We start from the raw sequence: 23,033 nt of genomic DNA on the forward strand, positions 1-23,033 counted from the left end.
GTTAATATTTATTTAAAGTTCATTACAGTTTGCTAATGACGAGTACACTACTGAGTATTTGACATTACCAGTGATGATAACTTGTTGCTTCAAATATGATCCAATAACTTAGTAAGAAGACATCTGTGTTGGGATTTCAATGACTGCTAGTTGCTTCCAGAATTCAGATCAGTGAAGTAGTATAGTCATTGCAACAGTATAAGTCTGACAGACAGGTGATCAGAGTCTCTGTGTTGCAGCACAGAACTTACATTACTGATTACCGCAAAGCTCCTGCTTAAAATAAAATAGCAAGCTTGGCAATATGATTCTTCAGCTCCTTTCATACAATGGTAGCAAAATATTATAGTACTTTGCAAAACTTATTTCCACAGTGCACACCCACAACTCTTCCTCCTCAATATCGATTCAAATATTAGCAGCTCCTCTACAATACATCAACGTTTCAGGTTATCCCCGAGGAAGGTGGAGAAAGGGCCAACTCAGCTAAACCGACCTGTTCCCAAACAATCCATTTCTCTGCTGTAAACTGAGCTGGATTGTGTGCAAAATGGCAAGATCAACTATGAAAGGATCAGATTCCTCCAATGCAAGGCTGGTCAGCCCATTTAATCAAATGCAGAAACAAAATGTAAAAACAATAGCAACTGTCTCAGAAGATAATTCAGGAAGGCAGCTGAAACCCACAGAAGAGATGTAGGAATGGTTTACTCTACCACCAGCCAAGGGTGGAACAAACTTCTTGAGTAACTTCTCTTCTCACTGCCAACAGCCAGCACGAAAGTCAGGGATCATTGAGAACACATGCTGCCAAAGGCCCAAAAGCCAGAATAGCCAGAACTTCAGTACCGATGCTACCCTGGGACGGGTCAAAGAAACACTAGCTACTGTTGCTTAAGTTATATAAACCTTATATGACTCCCTTTCTATAAAATGTACTTTTTCTTCCACCATCTGCCCTTACTCCCCCTCCATGCTTTGATATTAGAAATTTATAGTATTTTGATAATAAATGGGTGAATAAATGAATTTACAAATCTCAAGCAATAAATGGGAGGCGGAGGATGAGAGGTGACCTGATACAGGAGTATGAGATGATGAGAGGCATTGATCATGTGAATAGTCAGAAGCTTTTTCCCAGGGCTGAAATGGCTAACAGTGTTAAGGTGCTTGGAAGTAGGTACAGAAGAGATGCCAGGGGTAAGTTAGTTTTTTACGGAGAGAGTGGTGAGTGCTTGGAATGGGCTACTGGCAACGTTGGTGGAGGCGGATATGATAGGGTCTTTTAAGAGACTCCTGGATAGGTACATGGAGCTTAGAAAAATAGAGGGCTATGGATAACCCTAAGTAATTTCTGAAGTAAGTACATGTTCAGCATAGCATTGTGGGCCAAAGGGCCTGTATCGTGCTGTAGGTTTTCTATGTTCTATATTTCTAAATGGTTGAGAGGAAATGCAGGAATATTTCAAATTAATATCAGAGACCACAGTACATTAACTTCATGGGGAGGGTGTGAAAATAGAATTAACATAGTTTAAAGAATAATGAATATATTTTGTGTCGTAGAGATCACCTCCATACATTATTTCCTTAAAATTTTATTGGAGTGGGGGTGAGTGAAGACAATCTTTCTCAAAAGTTATAAAGTGTCAGTTGTTAACATCACATTTGAAGGACTATCATAGTACAATCACCTATAAATATTACACTCTTATCTGAACACGCAGCAGAAACTTTACTCTTACATACAGTACAAATTCAAACTAGCAAAGCACAACATTCAGATTTCTATATAATAGATATCCACCTTTGACATACAAGACAAGCAAGCTGCAACAGAGACAGCCCGCTGCAATGGAATGTTACCAGTTCCAAACAGGGAAATCTAAATCATCTTGTTTTTGTCAGTTCAAGTCCAGACAACTCGGAAACGACAAAAGCTTCCCCAATAATTTTGAAGTAACAGTGTGTCGGCAAAGTTGCCTTTAACTGTCCAAAAGTTTTAAGATGCTCTCTCTTTCCTTCAGTGCTTTCCATGCCTGATCTTTCTCTTTTTTTGTCGGTGTCCGTTTCTTTTGGCGTGCTGCCATGATCTTCCGGAAGGCATCCATGACTTCATTGTCTGCTATCCTCACTCGTTGTCGTAACTCCTGCTTTTTTAACTCCTCTTTGGCAAGTCTGAATTTAAAGAAAAATACAGTTGGTTATTATCATGAGAAAGCAGATCAAATGTTGAGAAGACACACACTCAACGTTTTAGAAACAGCTTCTTTCCCTTCACTAACAGAGATCTGAACAGACAATGAAGCCATGAACACTGCCTCACTATTTTTGCTCCCTTTTTGCACTGCTAATTTAAATTATATACAGTGGGTTCTGGTTAATTGGGATACATCAGGACCAGTACGTTTTGGCCCAAATAAGCGGCTGCCCCAATTGGCTGAAGTTTCATGGAAATAGTTAAAAAGGTATAAAAAAAGATAAACTGTTGTTAAACTGAATAACAAATTACATATTTAAATGAAATACAGAAAAAATATAACATCACCAATACAACTACATTATTATAAAACTGTGCATTAGTTCCTAATAATTATCAATGGAGGAATTAATTGAAAAGGGGAACTACTGTGTACATTTCAAAGACTGTAAATGAATAAAATTAGTGTAGACACCTAGTGTAGGTAATGAACTACCTTCATACAATGCATCTTCCAAGTCTTCATTTTCATTGTAACACTCACAGTGAGTGTTGATATCTTCAAATTCATCATAGTTCCTAACTTGTTGAAGTAGGGAAACCATTTCATTTTCACTCCATCTCCAAGCCTAAATGCTTGAAATCAGTGACTAAAACAGTTTTGAGTTGTCTTGTTGCTTATTTCCCACCAACTACCAGTGTCAGAGACATGCAACTGATGTTATTTAAAAATTGTTTATTCTAAGCACGCTGTAGTGTCTAACAGCCACACAAGTGCACGTGACTGATGCTCGTTCATATCCTGTCCCAATTCCATAGCATAGTTTTCCAAATAAATGAAAGGAGTCCTGGCTGTTTTCTCAATTAGTTGCTCTTTAAGAATTGTCCCAAATAAGCAGCTGTCCCGATTATCTGATAGGCCTATTAACTGGAATCCACTGTATATACGCTTATTGCAATTTATAGTAGCTTTATGTACTGTACTGCTGCCATAAAACAACAAATTTCATGATATATGTTACTGATAATAAATGTTATTCTGATCTGAGGCCTCAAAATTCACTCTCAGGTTATCACTTCCTTCAGTACCAGCACAGAATTATTTGAGGGGCGTGCGCATGAATATGGTGGTTGTTACAGATTCTGCAGCATCTCTCAAGCTCTTACCCATCTCCAGAACTGCTAAACTGTGTGCCTGTTCTTCAGGCAGCACCTTCATAATAGGGTTCAAACAGAAGCATCCATGTAACAAATCAAATATAACAAAATGAAAGAATAAAGTCTTACTAGGCATTGGTTCTAAAGTTCAAACTTCTGCTGTGTGACACCAAATTCATCAATTAGCAAACTTACTAGTACTGTCAAATCCAAGTTTACACAAGTCTTTCCAATTGTCAAAGTTCAAATAGCAAAATAGCTAGTTCAGTAAAATATTCTTTCCTCTGCATTTTCAAGCAATCTAGGATACTTTTATTTAAAAAAAATAAGATTCCATCTAAAAACTCAAGAGGGAGTTTTAGTTTGAGGGATGTGTCACCTGAACTATAGACAATAGACAATAGGTGCAGAAGTAGACCATTCGGCCCCTTGAGTCTGCACCGCCATTCTGAGATCATGGCTGATCATTCACTATCAATACCCAGTCCCTGCCTTGTCCCCATATCCCTTGATTCCCCTATCCATCAGATATCTATCTAGCTCCTTCTTGAAAGCATCCAGAGAATTGGCCTCCGAGGCCACCGTCTTCCGAGGCAGTGCATTCCACACCTCCACAACTCTCTGGGAGAAGAAGCTCTTCCTCAACTCTGTTTTAAATAACTGACCTCTTATTCTCAATCCATGCCCTCTGGTACTGGACTCTCCCAACATCTGGAACATATTTCCTGCCTCAATCCTATCAAATCCTTTAATTATCTTAAACGTTTCAATCAGATCCCCTCTCAATCTCCTCAATTCCAGCGTGTACAAGCCCAACTCTCCTCTCCTCTCTGTGCAAATACCACTGCTTCCTATCCATCTCTCACTGAACAGAACAGCTAATGCAAATGGAATGCCAGATACACAAGAGGTTCTGCAGATGCTGGGAACCTTGAGCCATTCACTTGAAATAATCAAGGAACACAGCAGGTCAGGCAGCTATGGAAGGGAATGAACCAAGGACGAGAGCCTTCATCAGGACTGAAACGGAAGAGGGTAGAATCCAGAATAAGAAGAGAAGGGAGGGAAAGTAGTGGAAGCTGGCAAGTGACAAGTGATGGGGAAAGTGAATGGGTGGAGGAGAGGGATGAAGTGAGAAGCTGGGAAGGGATAGGTAAAGGGCTAAAGAGGAAGGAATCTAATAGAAAAGGACAGTGGACCATGTAAGGAAGGGAAGAACGAGGGCAACAAGAAGGAGGTGATGGGCAGCTAAGGAGAAGAAAATGTATGGGAAGCATCCATAATGGGAAATGGAAGAAAAGAGGGAGGGGGAGAAATTATCAGAAATGATAGAAATTGATTATGATGTTGTTGGAGGCTACTCAGACAGATTGTGAGGTGCTATGCCTTCAAACTGAGTTTGGCCTCATCATAGCAGTAGAGGAGACCATGGGAAGACCTGTGAGAATGGGAATTGGAAGTCAAAATGAAATGGTTAGTCTTCAGGAGATCTTGTCTTTTACATTGAACAGAGCCTTAACAATAGTCTCCCAATCTGCATTGGATCTCACCAATGTAGAGGCCGCATCTGGAGTACCAGGTAGAATAGATGATCCCTACAGACTCACAGGATAAGTATTGCCTCACCTGGAAACACTGTTTGGGGCCCTGAATGGTGGTGAGGGAGGAGGTGTAGGGTCAAGGGTAGCACATGTCATGTTTGCAGAGACAAGTACCAGGAGGGAAATCAGTGGAAAGGGAAAAGTGAGTCAGATAACTTGTTTTAAGTAGGGAACCAAAATACATGCAGCTAGAGAAGGTCAGCCTAATATTGATGTTAATGATAAAGGGTTGCATCTTCAAAAGTCTTTCTTGTTGCTACATTAAATTTGTGAACACTTTCCAATTTAGCTACATTTCAGTAAGTGTCATTTCATAGCTATTTTCCTTTAAAGGTTCAGTATCTATTTACAGCTGAAAATTATTTTGATTCTAGATCAATCTCCTCAGGAAATTGGAAAAGATTAATTTGGGAAACTACAAGATGCAGTACTTTAATGTCTGGAGCTCTGAGTTATTGCTATCAAGTTTTAAACCAAATATAACATAAGAGTTCAAGTAGATTAATGTTAACTGTTCTTAAAAATGCAGGTAGAAGCTTTTTGTCATAATTACCTAAATACTCAAAAAGTTTTATTCTTTAGTCTGCTTTAACTTCTGAAAATACATAAGCACAAAATTAACTTGTTTAGTCACCAGCTACTGATTCATGCAGCTTCTCTCATTATAAGAATCATTTACCAAGTATAGTTTAAAAACCGCCATATATCGAAATGAAATATAGTAAGAACTCATACTTTTTATTCATTTAGTACAGGTTAAAATTAAGTGGAATCAAGTGTTGCACATTTTGCCCTGCCCGTGTTCTGCTTTATTCTTTTCATTCTACATAATTATGTTACTATAAGAAATTCCTTTCAGTTTCAGATACAGCATACATTGTGGCACTTAATCACACACCTCCTTTACCTAATAAAGTGGCTTTATGCTGCTGTAGTACATCCACTTCAAGGATCGATGTGTTGTATGTTCAGAGATGGTCTCTGCACACCACCGTTGTAACGTTTGGTTATTTCAGTTACTGTCACCGTCCCGTCAGCTTGAGCCAGCCTGAACATTCTCCTCTGACCTCACATTAACAAGGCATGTTTGCCCACAGAACTGCTGCTCTCTGGATGTTGTTTTGTTTATTGATATGCTCATCATCTCATTCATGCAGGTGGCTATAACCTCTGTGTCCTCTTAATCTCCAAGCTGGGACTTCTGAGCCCAAATACCTGCTCAGAGGTGGGGCTTATCTCCAGCCTTGTAATACTGCACAGTTTCAATTCCTTCTCAGCCCATTTTTTTAAACTGAAACCAGCATTAATGCCGAAATGTCTTTTAAAGGTGCTATTGTACTCATTCTCAATCACTTCCTCCGGCAGCTGATCTCACCTTTTGTATTCAAAAAAGTTGTCCCTCAAGTTCCTATCAAATATTTCACTCTCACCTTAAACCTCTGGCCTTTAAAGTCATGGAGCAATACAGCAGAGATACAGGTCCTTCAGCGAACCAGTCCATGCTGACTATACTGCTCACCGAGCCAGTTCCAAATTCCTGAATTCAGCTAGATCTTTCCAGGATCCCCCCTCCCCCACTTACCTACTCATATGCTAAGTACACAACGAAAGTGTTCAGCTTTTGGGTGAGTTCTCTGAAAGTAAAATATTCATCAGAAAAATTAGTGTCCAAATACACTCACCCAACCATTCTTCAAAGCTCTGCTGTATAAAATGTTATCTTGCATCACACACAATGCCATTAGCATCCAGAATTCTTAACCTAGCCTTTTTACACTACCTGAGAAGTTCCTGCTTCTTTGCTCGATTGTGGCTACTGAGGGCTTTCAGTTCAGCCTGACGTTTACGCAGTTCTGCTAGAACTTCATCCTCAGAGTCTTCAGTAGGACGATCCTCAGAATCCAACAGACCCTGTGCAATTAGTTCTTCCTTAATTCGAGCTTCTAGAGATTTTGTATGAGGAACACTGCAAAAGATACATGAGGAGATGTTAAAAGCTTTTCATTGTAAATAATGACAAGTGATCATTATGTTAAATGGCTATCATAATGGCTCAATTAATCAACATTAGTGTGCAAGGAAAGTTAGCACTTAACACTTCTGGAGTATACAGTAGTTTGTAAAAGTTTTAAGGCACCCTACATTTTTTTATATTGTTTCAAGTGGTATGTCTTCCACAAAGCCCTGATCTCATCATTATGGCTTTCTGCGATTAGCTGGAGAGACAGAAGTGAGACAGCCAACATGTGCAGAAGAACCTTAGTAAGTTCTCCAAGATGCTTGGAACAATGTATCAGCCGATTTTCTTATACAACTGCATGACAATGTACCCAAGAGAATTGACGCAGTTTTAAAGGCAAAGGGTGGTCACACCATATATTGATTTGATTTTGTTTTTTAATCTGTTTAATGCTCTTTATAATAATTTTTTGATTAGTTCGAAACCTCATTTCTTTATTCTTGAAATACCTTGGCCATACAGAATTTTTTTACTGTATGTTTGCCACAGTACTCTATATATATCCAGAAATCTTTTTCATTTACAGCCAGTGCAATCCTATTGTCCAGACAACTTACCTAAATGACTTATTCTGACTTCGAGGGGACGTGCTTGCTCCATCAGTCCCCGCATCTTTCCCTGTCATCTCCGGTATAGGAGAATCTTCCATTGGTGAAATAATGTTCTCCTGAGGGAAAAGAGAAAAGCTCTGCATTAATATCTTCCACCTCTCCACTGCCAGCATCTTACTTCATCCCACCTTCCCATCCCCTGTCCACTTGTACTACTTCCCCTCCCAATTGCCCCCACCATTTATTCTGGTTTCTGGCCCCTTCCTTTCCAACCCTGATGAAGGGTATCGGCCCAAAACATCCACTCTCTGCTAGACTTGTTGAGTTCCTCCAGCATTTTATGTGAAACCCAGCATTAATTTTGTCCTGGGCCTTCAGTCTAGTCAAAACACATCGGGAATAAATAAAATTATCTTGGACAGACTTGAGGAATAACTAATTAAGAATGCTATGTGCAGTACAGATGATCAATTTCTTTAAGTAATTAGAGAGTGGGGTTAGACTCATTTTCTGACTAACTTTAAACCCCATCTGTGCCAAGTAGCAAGGAGATTACTTTAATTGACCTCAGCACTTCAAATTAAAGAAATACAGATGAGCATTTTGGGAAATGGCATGACTGGGTTTTGCTTAATTGTCTACATCCTATTTGAATAATTCTACCAAGTAATATTATTGGATCATATTTTGATACTTGTATATTTTAAGGATAACCATTTTCTTTGATTTCATATCTTAGAAAGAAGGTACCATTTTCAATAAAGAAGGAAAAAGTAGAAATAGGCTGGTAAAAGAGGTAGTAGTTGATGGATCCTCCTGAAATTCACTCTTAGTAGTGTATAATTGCAACTATGACAAAGGGTTAGAGAAGAACATTATTCCCTGCAGAAGTAAAAAACTGGATGTGCGGCTGGTTAATTGTTTCAGCAAGTTTCAGACCTCTGCACTTGTGCACTGCAGCATAGCATGGCAGCACATCCAGTTCCTATCCCCACCCACCTGAACTCAGTTTCAGATCTAATGGCGCTTTCGTCATGTCAAACAGCTTGACACAGCGTCTGAACATTAGAGGCTGAAAGCAAACCTGATCAAAATACAGAGGATTTTGGTTAATTGGGATACATCGAAACCAATGATTTTGGTCCAATTAAACAGCTGCCCAAATTAACTAAAATTCCGTGGGAAGATATAAAAAAGACAAACTACTGTTTAACTGAGCAACAATTTATGTACTTAAATGAAATACAAATCAGAACACTACCAGTACTACTACAGTACTATAAACTGTATATTAGTTACTAATAGTTATCAATGGAGAAATTCATCAGTCTACACAATGAACAAAATCGGTGCAGGCACCTGGTGTAGATGATAAGACTGCCTTCATACAATGCTTTTGACAATTGCATCTGCCAAATCTTAATTTTATTTGTCACATTGAAGATAACTGTCGATACCTTCAAAACTTTCATTCTTCCTAACTTGCCAAAGTAGTGAAATCATTTCATTTTCACTCCTGGCCATCTCTAGCATCTCCAAGCCTGAATGTTTAAAACCGCAGAAAGCAAAATTGTCTTACTGCTTATTTCTCACGACTATCAGTGACAAAAATCACTGCTTTTTGAACACAAATACAACAACTGATGCTATTTAAAACTGTCCACTCTTAAGCACAGTGTAGCATCCAAATGCCACACAAGAGTGCATGACTGATGCTGGATAGAACCTGTTCAGCAACTGTCTCCTGTCCCAATTAAGTGGCACAGTGTCCCAAATAAATGAAGGGAATCTCAGCAATTTTCTCAATTAGTTTTTGTTCTTTAAGACTTGTACCAAATAGGTGGAATCCACTGTACATAAAATTATGAAAGACATATATGGGGTAGAGAGAGAGGGTACTTTTCTCAGTGTGAAAATGTCAAATACTAAAGGATTTAAGATCAGAGGGCCAGAACTTAAAGCAGCTGTGCAAGGCAAGATTTTTTTATTTATACAAAGAGAGCTAGGCACCTAGAATATGCTGCCAGCGGAGGTGGTGGAAGCAGATATGACAGCAACATTTAACAAGTGACAAACAGAAGAGGGAAACGAACCATGTGCATCCAGATGGGATTATTTAGATTGGCATCATAATCAATGTAGACATGATGGGCATAATCAATGTAGCCTGTTTCTGGGCTGCACTGTTCCACGTTCTGTTGCAGACTTAAATAAAACAAACAATCACAATGAAGCTGAATTATCTACCCAACTACCTCCAAGCCAACCAGTCTGGTCCTCCAGCAGTGCAGTTGCCCTGTGGCCCAGCAGGCGAATAACACTGTGTATTAATGGGGTACAAAAGACTCAAATTTAATTCTTAGACACCCACCATATAAAGGTGCAGAATGGACACTGGATACATACACGCATGTACTAAAAAACTAAAAAATATGTACAGTATTACTGGAAATCCAAATGACCTTGAATAAATTTATGACCTGCCATAATACTCACCTCCACCAAAGCTTGCAGCAATCGTTGCGTAAGGGGCCCAAAAGGAGAAACATCTTCGGGCTGATCATGTTGCTCTTTCTTCAGCAATGCATCTACATCTAACAAAAAAAACATTTACAACAAACAGATAGATCTATACAGTAAAACATTTTAAGACTCAGAAAATAATGCACAACCAGTCGCAAAAGATGCAAAGTAATAGAAAGCTAAAAAGAGGGTGACCATAAATGTGGTCAAACAGCTTGGGTTAAAAAAAGGTGTAGAGACAATTGAGAGGGAGATACAGTGAGACACTTTGCTAGCTGAGATTGGTGATAGAAGTGCCAGCGCAAAGAGAAGAAAGCCCATTGAAACTTCACAGAAAATAGAAGTTCTGGAAATCAAACAGACTAGTATTTTCAAAGAATATTCCGCTAATTCTACTCTCCTACACCCATGCCATTTTTCCTCATTGAACTATTTACCTTTGAATGTCACTGCTAAATCTGTATCCAAATCCTAATTCCAAACCCAAACCACTTGGTCTATGTTTTTTTTGCATGTCACAATAGATTCTTCAACCATCGTCTTAATCTGTGCCTTCTGGTTAAAATCCTTCAGGTACTGGAATATTTTCTCTCCCTTTACTTTGTTTAACTCATACTGATTATGAAGTCTCTTTTCTATTTAAGACCAACTTTTCTTGTTGGATTTCTTTTACAAACTCAAGGATCCCTCTGCCTTCATTCTTTAAGGAAGTGCCATTTGCTGTTCATGTATCAATAGCCTAGAGAAGAACAGAAAGAATAAGCTGAGAGCGTGTTTTTTTGCTGCAGATTTGGATTTCTGCTACTTGTAAGGGGTTTCAGCAGATTTATTTGATTTGAGGTTTTACACAAATTCCGGATAAGCTGCACTTTTTAAAAAACAAGCTGGAGTTATGTTTAGTGCCAAAACACAGTGAATTTTTTTTTCTGGTTTTCTTTCTTGAGAAGGGGGAAACAGAAAGTGAGGGTGGCAAGATTTGAGGATGGGTGGATCTAAAGGCTGGCTGCCAGCAATTTGATGGGAATTATACTGACCACTGCTCAGCCACTGGCAGTTTGCCAGTCAGATCAGATGCATTAAGCAGATGTTTTCCAGTTGGTAAACCCATTGAGGCAACTCTCCAGAAACCTTTCTTGAAAACAAATATGAACTGAATATATATAGTGCAAGAAGTAAAATAAGAAAAATGTAAGACTTTTCAATCTGCTGGCATTATCATGAAGAGAAACAGAGGAATAACACTTGCATGAAGTGCATTGTGTTCAAGTGAGAGCCAACTCACCTTTAGAGTCGAGCTCCGTTAAAGTTCCAAGCATGCCTTTCTTCTTCTCTGCTGCTGCTGCAGCACGAGCACCTTCCTTCTGCTCCTCCAGAAGGTCCTCTTGTGCCCAACGCTGAGAGTAATGTTTTCCCAAAGGAGGGATCTGCTTGAACAAGGATGCAATGGGAAATTATTGTAATGGAAAGGAAGGTAAAAGATTGAGGATTACCAATTTCTACTTCATCAGAATGACCCTCTTCTACCTCAGCCATTGCCACTTTCCTATTGAGCACAGCCATTTGGGTGCCTGGCTGTGACACAGGAACTCACACTCACAGATGAATATTCATATTCATCTGTTTCAAGCTCCCTGCTTTTCCAATGATTGTGTTTGGCCATTCCATTTTCTCTCTTACTTGAAAAGAAATTAAAATCATCCCAGCTGTACCATGCAACAACAGGTCACAATAATCCAGTGGCGTGTACTAGTTAACAGAGGCAGACGTTGAAATCCTAGCACTGCAGCTAAGCAACTGAAATACGGAATAAATCAATTCATTTGTGAAGTCTACAAAACAAAACTCATCCTTTAAGTGACTCAGTGTTTCACTGATACCTTTATAAAAGAAAATGTGCTATTGTTATACACAGTAACTCACAAAAGTCCCCCAAAAAGACCTGGCTCAGGTCATGGCAAAATGACAATATGCGAGGGGTGTGCCTTCAAGGGGATGGTTCAAGACAGGATCTCCCCAGCAGCTACTCAGGCAAAACATGAGCCTTTTCAGTAATGCCTGATTGAGACTGATTGAGGAGTCTGTGCATGTAGCTTAATTCTCTGTGCAAATGTCATCCCCATTCAACTCATTAATAGAGGGCTTCAACAAACCATCAGAAGAATTTTAACCTGCCTGCTTGTGTAGGAATAGTGGTAATTTTTAAGAGTTTAATACCTCCTTTCACTTACCTTTAAAGTTTACTTTAAAATACCAATAGCTGTTAACCAACATTACATGTAAATGAGTTGAAACTAATGAATACAAGCCAGGCAGTTAATAGATACCAATTTCATTCCATCATGGTTAGGTCAGTCCCCAGTTATACAATCACTAAACAGATAAGAAAAGTTAAGTAAAGTTTAGCACTAATGGATGGTAATGATTTTTTTTTACCAAAGTGGAAGTTCTATGGCAACAATCTACCTTGATAGTCATGCCTCTTCTATCTGGATCACCTCATACCCGACTTTGTTGTGGGTGTTGTGGTAATACCATCAGTCAACTAAACCAATAGGCAAAAATTTGCAATTAGGCTTCACATCCATAGCTGACTTTCCTCTTCTGTGCTTCAAGAGTAAATCCAGCCTGCTTTCAAAAGCCTGCTAAAAAAACTTTCCCTTCTATTGTAGTTTTGCTTCATGACCCATGCTCTCATTTCCCTGCTTGTTCACCTTGTAATACTCAGCTTCATCTTCAGGCGGTTTCAGAAGGTCCTCAAGGATACGGATCTCTTCGTTGGTTATATCAGCACAGTACGGTTCCACTGATGCCCAGAATCTACAACAGATGGCCAAATGCAAACAACTCACTATTTACATCCAATAAATGTGGAGCCACCACTGATATAATTACTCAAATGCCAAAATAAAAACAGAAAGTGTTAGAGTTACTCAGCAAGTAAGGTAGTGGATAATGAAAGAAAAGATTTAATGATCAACGACTTCAATTTCATTTGTACAGAAATTTTCTTTTTGATTTCTACTTTGGAGTTGCTGCCTATTCTGCTTAGTATCTCTAGTACATGCTGTTTTTATTTCAAATTTTCAGATTTGTTGTTTTTAGATTTCACAAATATAGGAGATTGTAAGGTTGAGCAAAATTAATATAATCTGCTTACAATTATTAGAAAGCTTCTGTAAGAGGTTTCAAGGTCAAAATTAGGGGTTTTAAAACTAACAGTGAAACTGCATTGATTTGAACTCATTTTGATTAAAGAAAAAGTATTTGTGGTTAACATGGTAAAGAAGTGAACAATAGAGACATAGTCACTTAACAAGAGATACATTTACAGAACTGGATCATTTCAATAAACTTTTCATTTTGCTTAGAAGTGATAGAGGTGAGAGCCTAAGTTTGTAGACATGAGGACCCATCCCTGCAGACCAGGCTGTAACGTTGTATGCAATCCTCAGACCCTCTGCAGATGGTTAGTGTGGACAACATCGAAGAAATTTCATTGCTTTTTTTTCTTCCCGGTTTTCCTCTCCACTTACTTGCCACTCTCAGGAGATGAAATAATTCCAGCAGAGTACAGTAAATCTGATTGGAGAACTATAAACTCTGACATTGCCACAGATGGCTGTGGAGCAAATGTAACTGTGTACATTTAAAGCGGAGTTTGACAGGTAAGGGTGTCAAAGGTTTCAGGGAGAAGGAAAAATGATGGAATGGTGGAGCAGACTCAATGGGTCATATGTCTTATGGTCTTATTGTCCATAGAGAACTAATGACATTATTCCTTTTCTGACTTACAGATCTCACTGACAAGGTGCAAATTCCTGGTAGAGCTAGAACCTACCTATTTGGGGCATCATTCTTTGGAATCCTGGGGACATCCAAGGGATCATCTGTAAATTCGTACTCCTGTATCTTAGGCTGTACATTTTTTGACTTAGGACGTCCAGGCCCAGGTCCAGTTCCGTGACTGCCCTTTCCATCTAGTTTCTGCTTCTTTGGCTTTCCATGTTTCTGTGGCGTTCCATGCTCATGTTCTTTCCCAAATTTCAACAGCCTCTTATCTCCTTTTTTATCCTGCCAGTCTGTGAGGATCTGAAATCAAAAGTTTAAATGCTTTCAAAAAAAATATATATATAGCTTTTCAATTTACTCAATCAGAAAGTAAAAATGTGTGGGAGCTGGAATTGTCAGAGAGATAGCAATGGAAATGCTCTCTGAAACTGACTGTGGGTCTGTTAAAGCTACATTTTTTAAAATAGGAGAATGACTCTATTTTGAGAACAGTTAAAGGAGTGTGCCACCCAGAGAATAAGCAACCACTAAACGTTGAAAGCGTAACTTTACTAAAATAATAATAAGGCAGATAGGAATCCATTCTTTAGGTCCACAATTACCACCATGTTAAATTAAACATATTCCTTCTAAATAGGTAGCATCTGCTCCACAATTACTACAATGCCCCGTTTTCCAAATGTTTGCTTTATGACACCTCGCTGTTATGAAAGACCTACATTAGTACCCTGTTTTCGCTAACCGAAGAGTGTTTTCACTTCTATGAAAAAAGGCAGCGCGCGCCCCAAGCATCGGATGATACTGAAGCTGCCAAAAAGTTCCCAGCAGAACTGAAGAAAATTACAGAAGGTGGTTATTCGTATAAGCAAGTGTTTAACTGTGATGAAACTGCAATTTATTGGAAAAAGTTGCTGAGCAAGACATTTATTTTGATAGAAGAAAAGCAGGCTAAGGGACACAAGGCATCGAAGGACAGGTTTACCCTAATGCCTATTATTAATGCCACTGGTGATGCTGTCCTTAAGCCTCTACTAGTGTACCATTCAGAAAATCCGAGGGCACTTAATGGTGTTGATAAGAAAACACTTCCCGTTGCATTCCATTCACATCCAAGCGGTTGGAATACTCAAGTGATTTTTTTCTGAGTACATGAGTGGATATGTTAGTCCTTTTGTTGAAAAATATTGTAGAAAAAATAACCTTGATAATAGGTGTCTTGTGATTGTCAATAATTGTGCTGCTCTTCAACCTGGCATTACTAAGTATGGCGGTAAAATTCGTGTTGCGTTCCTACTGCCAAGCATGACATCGTTGCTGCAGCCGTGTGACCAAGGCCTAAAAGCCACAATTAAAGCTTACTATACACAAAATGTGATGCGTTTTATTGTAAGTGCCATTGACAGAGAGGGCAGCTCCGTAGCAGCTGCTGAAAGGGTGCTTCTGCCGAGAGCGTTTGCGTGAGATTTTCGCCACGCTAGACAGTGCTGCAATGATTGCAGAAAAGTATTTCTACTTTATATAGACTGTGTACTTATCATATCATTCCCGCTTTTACTATATGTTACTGTTATTTTAGGTTTTATGTGTCATTTGGCATGAATTGGTAGGTTTTTTTTTGGGTCTGGGAATGCTCACAAATTTTCCCATATAAATTAATGGTAATCGCCTATTCACTTTACGACATTCCAGCTTACGAACCGTTTCATAGGAATGCTCTACCTTCAGATAGCGGGGGAAACCTGTACTCAACTGCAAAAAAGTTTTGTTTTAAATACTGTTTTAAAAAAGCAGTAAGAGTACATCAAAACCTATCAGGATCATCTTTTTAGGTAATAGGACCAGCTTCTTGCGCTTTTCCATGAATTTATAAATAGACCGTGAACTCTACTTCACTATTCCTCTCTCGCACTATTTATTCAAATTTAAAACTGTAAATTACTCTATAGTAACACAGTGGATTCCAGTTAATTGGGACACATGGGGACCAGTACATTTTGGCCTAGTTAAGTGCCTGTCCCATTTAGCCAAAATTTCATAGAAATAGTTAAAAGGTATAAAAAAGACAAACTACCATTTAACTGAGTAACAATTTATGCATTTTAATGAACAAATTAGAACACTACCAAAGCCTCTACAGTACTATACAAATGTGAAATAGTTATCAACGAAGGAATTCATCTGCCATGTCCTTTTGTCTCTGTGAATGAAATCAGTGCAGACACCTGGTGCAGATAATGGACTGCTTCATACAATGCTTTAGACAAGTGCATCCTCCAAATCTTCATTTGCATTGTAACTTTCAAAATGTTTGCTGATACCTTCAAGTTCTTCCTGATCCCTGACTTGTTGAAGTAGTGAAATTGTTGCATTTTCACTCCTGGCAGTTTCTGGAATCTCCGAGTCTGAATGCTTAAAACTGCAGTGAGCCAAGCAGTTCTGAACTGTCTTGCTGCTTAGTTCTCAGCAACCATCAGTGATAAAAATCACTGCTTTTTGAACACAAACACTTGCACTGATGCTATTTAAAAACTGATCGCTCTAAGCACAACGTAGTGTCTAACAGCCACTAAAGTGTACACAACTGATGCTAATTTCAGCAACAGTTGGGCCTCCTGCCCCAATTAAACGGCACCAATGTCCCAAATAAACGAAGGGAATCCTGGCTTTTCTCTTATTTCAGTTATTGATGTTAAAGAGTTGTTCCAAATAAACCGACGGCACAATTAAGCCACTATATTTTATGGTTAGCGCTGTAATGCTGCCACAAAACAACATATTTCCTAACATGTATCAGTGATAATAAACACGATTCAAAACCAGATTCTGAGCATGAGGACAGGGACTGAAGGGAGAAAATTGGCTCCAAGAATATTGGTGTTGATTTCTTATTGTCTAATGTACGGGGATACAGTGAAAAGCTTGTCTTGAATACTGTTCATACAGGTCAAATCATCACATCAAATCGTCACTGAGCTAGGATAAGGTAAAATAATAACAATGCAGAATAAAGTGTAAAAGCTACCAAAAATAGTGCAGGTAAATGATAAAGCGCAAGATCAGACTGAGGAACCTTTTACTGCTTACACACAAAACATGTGTATTGTTAGCTTTTCTTCCGTAAAGGGTATTTAATCAAATATTCATGTCAACATTGTGCATGGAGCTTTGGATACCTCTGACCTGACAGCACACAGGACCGGTCACAGTATCACTCTGACCTGACAGCACACAGGACCGGTCACAGTATCACTCTGACCTGACAACACACAGGACGGGTCACAGTATCACTCTGACCTGACAGCACACAGGACCGGACCGGTCACAGTATCACTCCGACCTGACAACACACAGGACAGGTCACAGTATCACTCTAACCTGACAACACACAGGACGGGTCACAGTATCACTCTGACCTGACAACACACAGGACGGGTCACAGTATCACTCTGACCTGACAACACACAGGACGGGTCACAGTATCACTCTCACCTGACAACACACAGGACGGGTCACAGTATCACTCTGACCTGACAACACACAGGACGGGTCACAGTATCACTCTGACCTGACAGCACACAGGACCGGTCACAGTATCACTCTAACCTGACAGCACACAGGACCGGTCACAGTATCACTCTGACCTGACAGCACACAGGACCGGTCACAGTATCACTCTGACCTGACAGCACACAGGACGGGTCACAGTATCACTCTGACCTGACAGCACACAGGACGGGTCACAGTATCACTCTGACCTGACAACACACAGGACGGGTCACAGTATCACTCTAACCTGACAACACACAGGACGGGTCACAGTATCACTCTGACCTGACAGCACACAGGACGGGTCACAGTATCACTCTGACCTGACAGCACACAGGACGGGTCACAGTATCACTCTGACCTGACAACACACAGGACGGGTCACAGTATCACTCTGACCTGACAGCACACAGGACGGGTCACAGTATCACTCCGACCTGACAGCACACAGGACCGGTCACAGCATCACTCCGACCTGACAGCACACAGGACGGGTCACAGTATCACTCTGACCTGACAGCACACAGGACGGGTCACAGTATCACTCTGACCTGACAACACACAGGACGGGTCACAGTATCACTCCGACCTGACAGCACACAGGACGGGTCACAGTATCACTCTGACCTGACAACACACAGGACGGGTCACAGTATCACTCCGACCTGACAGCACACAGGACGGGTCACAGTATCACTCCGACCCGACAACACACAGGACGGGTCACAGTATCACTCCGACCCGACAACACACAGGACGGGTCACAGTATCACTCCGACCCGACAACACACAGGACGGGTCACAGTATCACTCTGACCTGACAGCACACAGGACCGGTCACAGTATCACTCTGACCTGACAGCACACAGGACGGGTCACAGTATCACTCTGACCTGACAACACACAGGACGGGTCACAGTATCACTCTGACCTGACAGCACACAGGACGGGTCACAGTATCACTCTGACCTGACAGCACACAGGACCGGTCACAGTATCACTCCGACCTGACAACACACAGGACGGGTCACAGTATCACTCTGACCTGACAACACACAGGACGGGTCACAGTATCACTCTGACCTGACAACACACAGGACGGGTCACAGTATCACTCTAACCTGACAACACACAGGACGGGTCACAGTATCACTCTGACCTGACAGCACACAGGACGGGTCACAGTATCACTCTGACCTGACAGCACACAGGACGGGTCACAGTATCACTCTGACCTGACAGCACACAGGACCGGTCACAGTATCACTCTAACCTGACAGCACACAGGACGGGTTCACAGTATCACTCTGACCTGACAGCACACAGGACGGGTCACAGTATCACTCTGACCTGACAGCACACAGGACGGGTCACAGTATCACTCTGACCTGACAGCACACAGGACGGGTCACAGTATCACTCTGACCTGACTGCACACAGGACGGGTCACAGTATCACTCCGACCTGACAGCACACAGGACCGGTCACAGCATCACTCCGACCTGACAGCACACAGGACCGGTCACAGTATCACTCCGACCTGACAGCACACAGGACGGGTCACAGTATCACTCTGACCTGACAGCACACAGGATGGGTCACAGTATCACTCTGACCTGACAGCACACAGGACGGGTCACAGTATCACTCTGACCTGACAGCACACAGGACGGGTCACAGTATCACTCTGACCTGACAGCACACAGGATGGGTCACAGTATCACTCTGACCTGACAGCACACAGGACGGGTCACAGTATCACTCTAACCTGACAACACACAGGACCGGTCACAGTATCACTCTAACCTGACAACACACAGGACGGGTCACAGTATCACTCTGACCTGACAACACACAGGACGGGTCACAGTATCACTCTAACCTGACAACACACAGGATGGGTCACAGTATCACTCTGACCTGACAGCACACAGGACGGGTCACAGTATCACTCTAACCTGACAGCACACAGGACGGGTCACAGTATCACTCCGACCTGACAGCACACAGGACGGGTCACAGTATCACTCTGACCTGACAGCACACAGGACCGGTCACAGTATCACTCTAACCTGACAACACACAGGACGGGTCACAGTATCACTCTGACCTGACAACACACAGGACCGGTCACAGTATCACTCTGACCTGACAGCACACAGGACGGGTCACAGTATCACTCTGACCTGACAGCACACAGGATGGGTCACAGTATCACTCTGACCTGACAGCACACAGGACGGGTCACAGTATCACTCTAACCTGACAACACACAGGACCGGTCACAGTATCACTCTAACCTGACAACACACAGGACGGGTCACAGTATCACTCTGACCTGACAACACACAGGACGGGTCACAGTATCACTCTAACCTGACAACACACAGGATGGGTCACAGTATCACTCTGACCTGACAGCACACAGGACGGGTCACAGTATCACTCTAACCTGACAGCACACAGGACGGGTCACAGTATCACTCTGACCTGACAACACACAGGACGGGTCACAGTATCACTCTGACCTGACAGCACACAGGACGGGTCACAGTATCACTCTGACCTGACAACACACAGGACGGGTCACAGTATCACTCTGACCTGACAGCACACAGGACGGGTCACAGTATCACTCTGACCTGACAGCACACAGGACGGGTCACAGTATCACTCTGACCTGACAACACACAGGACGGGTCACAGTATCACTCTGACCTGACAGCACACAGGACGGGTCACAGTATCACTCTGACCTGACAGCACACAGGATGGGTCACAGTATCACTCTAACCTGACAGCACACAGGACGGGTCACAGTATCACTCCGACCTGACAGCACACAGGACGGGTCACAGTATCACTCTGACCTGACAACACACAGGACGGGTCACAGTATCACTCTGACCTGACAGCACACAGGATGGGTCACAGTATCACTCTAACCTGACAGCACACAGGACGGGTCACAGTATCACTCTGACCTGACAGCACACAGGATGGGTCACAGTATCACTCTGACCTGACAGCACACAGGATGGGTCACAGTATCACTCTGACCTGACAACACACAGGACGGGTCACAGTATCACTCTGACCTGACAGCACACAGGACCGGTCACAGTATCACTCTAACCTGACAGCACACAGGACGGGTCACAGTATCACTCTGACCTGACAGCACACAGGATGGGTCACAGTATCACTCTGACCTGACAGCACACAGGACGGGTCACAGTATCACTCTGACCTGACAGCACACAGGATGGGTCACAGTATCACTCTGACCTGACAACACACAGGACGGGTCACAGTATCACTCCGACCTGACAGCACACAGGACGGGTCACAGTATCACTCCGACCTGACAGCACACAGGACGGGTCACAGTATCACTCTGACCTGACAGCACACAGGACCGGTCACAGTATCACTCTTACCTGTGTCTCTGCTTCCAAAATGCGTAGACGCCGACTTGCTGAGGACAGCAATGTCTCCAGTTCCAACTGCAACGTGTCCAGTTCCTCAATTCCAATCCCGTCATCTTCCGATCGCGATAACACAGCAGCATACCGAGGACACATCTTTGCATGGTCTACTGGCTTGAAGTCATGGAACTGCAGTGGGCAATCTTTTAGTTCACTCATTTTGAATCAGTGCTCTTCGGTCTAAACTCTGCTAAGCAAAATAAAGTCAATCAATTTTTTTCTCTTTATTCATTTTTGTAAAATGCAGGAATTATGGCATTTATCTCCCATCTATATTTCCTCTCAAAAAAGTGATGCTGAGACAGCTTCTCAAAACTATTCACATCCTCATGATGAAGCTAATTTAAACCCAGAAACACTGAAAAGCTGGCAATAAATTTTCAAGAAAGGATGGCATGTAGCTTGGAGAAAATCCTACTGATTTCAGTGTCCCTATGCACTTGTGCTCATAGATTAGCTTTGTATATGTACACGTATATCAAAATACACAGTTAAATGCTTTGCTTGCATCAAATCAAATCAGCAAAGGTTGTGCTGGGTTGTGCATGCCTGTTGCCATACCTCAGCACACCCATCACTTACTGGCCCGAGCCATATGTCTTTGGAACGTGAAAGGAAACCCGAGTACCTGGAGGAAACCCACGTGGTCATGGCAAGAACGTGCGAGTGGCAAGAGTCCCAGCCTGATGGGTGATGCTGGCACAGTAAAGCGATTGCACTAACTACTACGCTGCTGTGCCGCTGTCTATGTTACCCGTGCATGTAAAGATCACAGATTTTGGAAGTGTGTCTGAGAAACTGCTGTTTTTTATGATGGTTTACATTACAATCTCCACATGCTACTTCTGGAAGGATTGAATGCGTGGGATGGTAGATGGGCTACTTTTGTGAATAACCCTGGGGCTCCACTCACCTTGGCCACTGAGGAGCATCTCATTATAATCATTTGTACCCATGTAAGTAGATGGTGGCACGCTTGTTGTGCCAGAAGACATTCTACCCAGCCCCTGACCCGCTCTTACAGCCACTGACTGGTCACTGGAGATCTCCCAGGAGGCTGACCGCATCTCACCAAGTGTAGCTGGCTAAACCCTCTCTTGTCAGTTGTGGTCACTGCCTGGCACTCAGTGACACCACTGCTACTTACACCTCACCACATATTATCCAGCTCTTGTGGAAGGTCACGCATGGATTGCTTCACTTTCTACGGTGTTTGCAACTGGAAGTGAATTTAGTACAATCAGAGAACATCCCCATTTTTGTCTCAGAATGAAAGAACAAAAAGAATTCCTACAGCAATGTGTTCAGCTGACTGCCAACAACAATAACCATCTTCTTCTGAGTAAGGCATGAGGTCATTGTTTTCCCTAATGACTTCATTCTTACTAATCTAATGTTGCCTTGATACCAATGGCAATTATTCCCATTTCACCTCTGGAACTGAGCTCTTTGGTACCAGTTTTGAACCAAAGCCATGAAGAGGTTTAGTGCCAAGTAGTTTTGGCCAAAATCAAACCGGGCACCAGTGGCAATTAAGTACCATTTTGCTGATAGAGCATGGACTGATTGGGCAGTAACTTAATAAACCAGATGTTCTGCTTTTTATGGAAAATTTCTGGGAGAAGTTGCAGTGGTGGAGGGGTACAAATATTTGGGTGTTCACCTCGACAACAGACTTGACTGGAAAACAACAGCAAGGCTGTTTACAAGAAGGGGACGAGCAGACTCTATTTTCTAAGGAAGCCGAGACCCTTCAATGTGTGCAGCAGGATGTTGGAGATCTTTTACCAGTCTGCTGCAGTGAGTGCAGTCTTCTTTGCTGCTTCATGTTGGGGTGCGGCATCAGTGCTGGTGATGCAGAAAAGATTAAATAAACTCATCAGAAAGGCTGGATCTGTCCTTGGTTACAACCTGGACTTTTTTGAGTTAGTCATGGAGAGGTCACTAAAAAAACATTATCCATTATGGACAATATGGCACATCCTCTCCATGACCTATTGAATAAGCAGTAGAGCTCCCTTTTGAACAGACTCATTCAGCTCTGCTGTCACAAGGACCATTAAATCTTTCCTACCAAATGCAATAAACTTATAAAACAGTTCATCTCTGTGTGACAGGAGAACACACATCATAGTACAACAGTCTTGGTTTTATTAT

The 23,033-nt window shown here is 41.8% G+C and overlaps 1 protein-coding gene across 4 annotated transcripts in view; it reads right to left on the reverse strand.

Annotated features, from left to right (window-relative positions):
- Positions 1 to 23,033, reverse strand: part of tada3l (transcriptional adaptor 3 (NGG1 homolog, yeast)-like) — a 26,766-nt gene continuing 3,733 nt past the window's right edge. For 2 of the 4 annotated variants that reach the window (XM_059944706.1, XM_059944705.1), the window contains exons 2-9: positions 20,829 to 21,063; positions 13,892 to 14,142; positions 12,765 to 12,870; positions 11,336 to 11,480; positions 10,027 to 10,124; positions 7,537 to 7,646; positions 6,740 to 6,925; positions 1 to 2,178 (exon numbers count right to left, since the gene is read on the reverse strand). In XM_059944706.1, the coding sequence (XP_059800689.1) occupies positions 1,986 to 2,178; positions 6,740 to 6,925; positions 7,537 to 7,646; positions 10,027 to 10,124; positions 11,336 to 11,480; positions 12,765 to 12,870; positions 13,892 to 14,142; positions 20,829 to 21,035 (1,296 nt within the window). In that variant the 5' untranslated portion in view covers positions 21,036 to 21,063 and the 3' untranslated portion in view covers positions 1 to 1,985. Of the gene's footprint in view, positions 2,179 to 5,512; positions 5,555 to 6,739; positions 6,926 to 7,536; positions 7,647 to 10,026; positions 10,125 to 11,335; positions 11,481 to 12,764; positions 12,871 to 13,891; positions 14,143 to 20,828; positions 21,064 to 23,033 lie in introns of all 4 variants that reach the window. The other 2 variants (XM_059944708.1, XM_059944707.1) reach the window with 2 other exon arrangements.

Source organism: Hypanus sabinus, chromosome 19, assembly GCF_030144855.1.
Source record: "Hypanus sabinus isolate sHypSab1 chromosome 19, sHypSab1.hap1, whole genome shotgun sequence".
NCBI classification, from domain to species: Eukaryota; Metazoa; Chordata; class Chondrichthyes; order Myliobatiformes; family Dasyatidae; genus Hypanus; species Hypanus sabinus.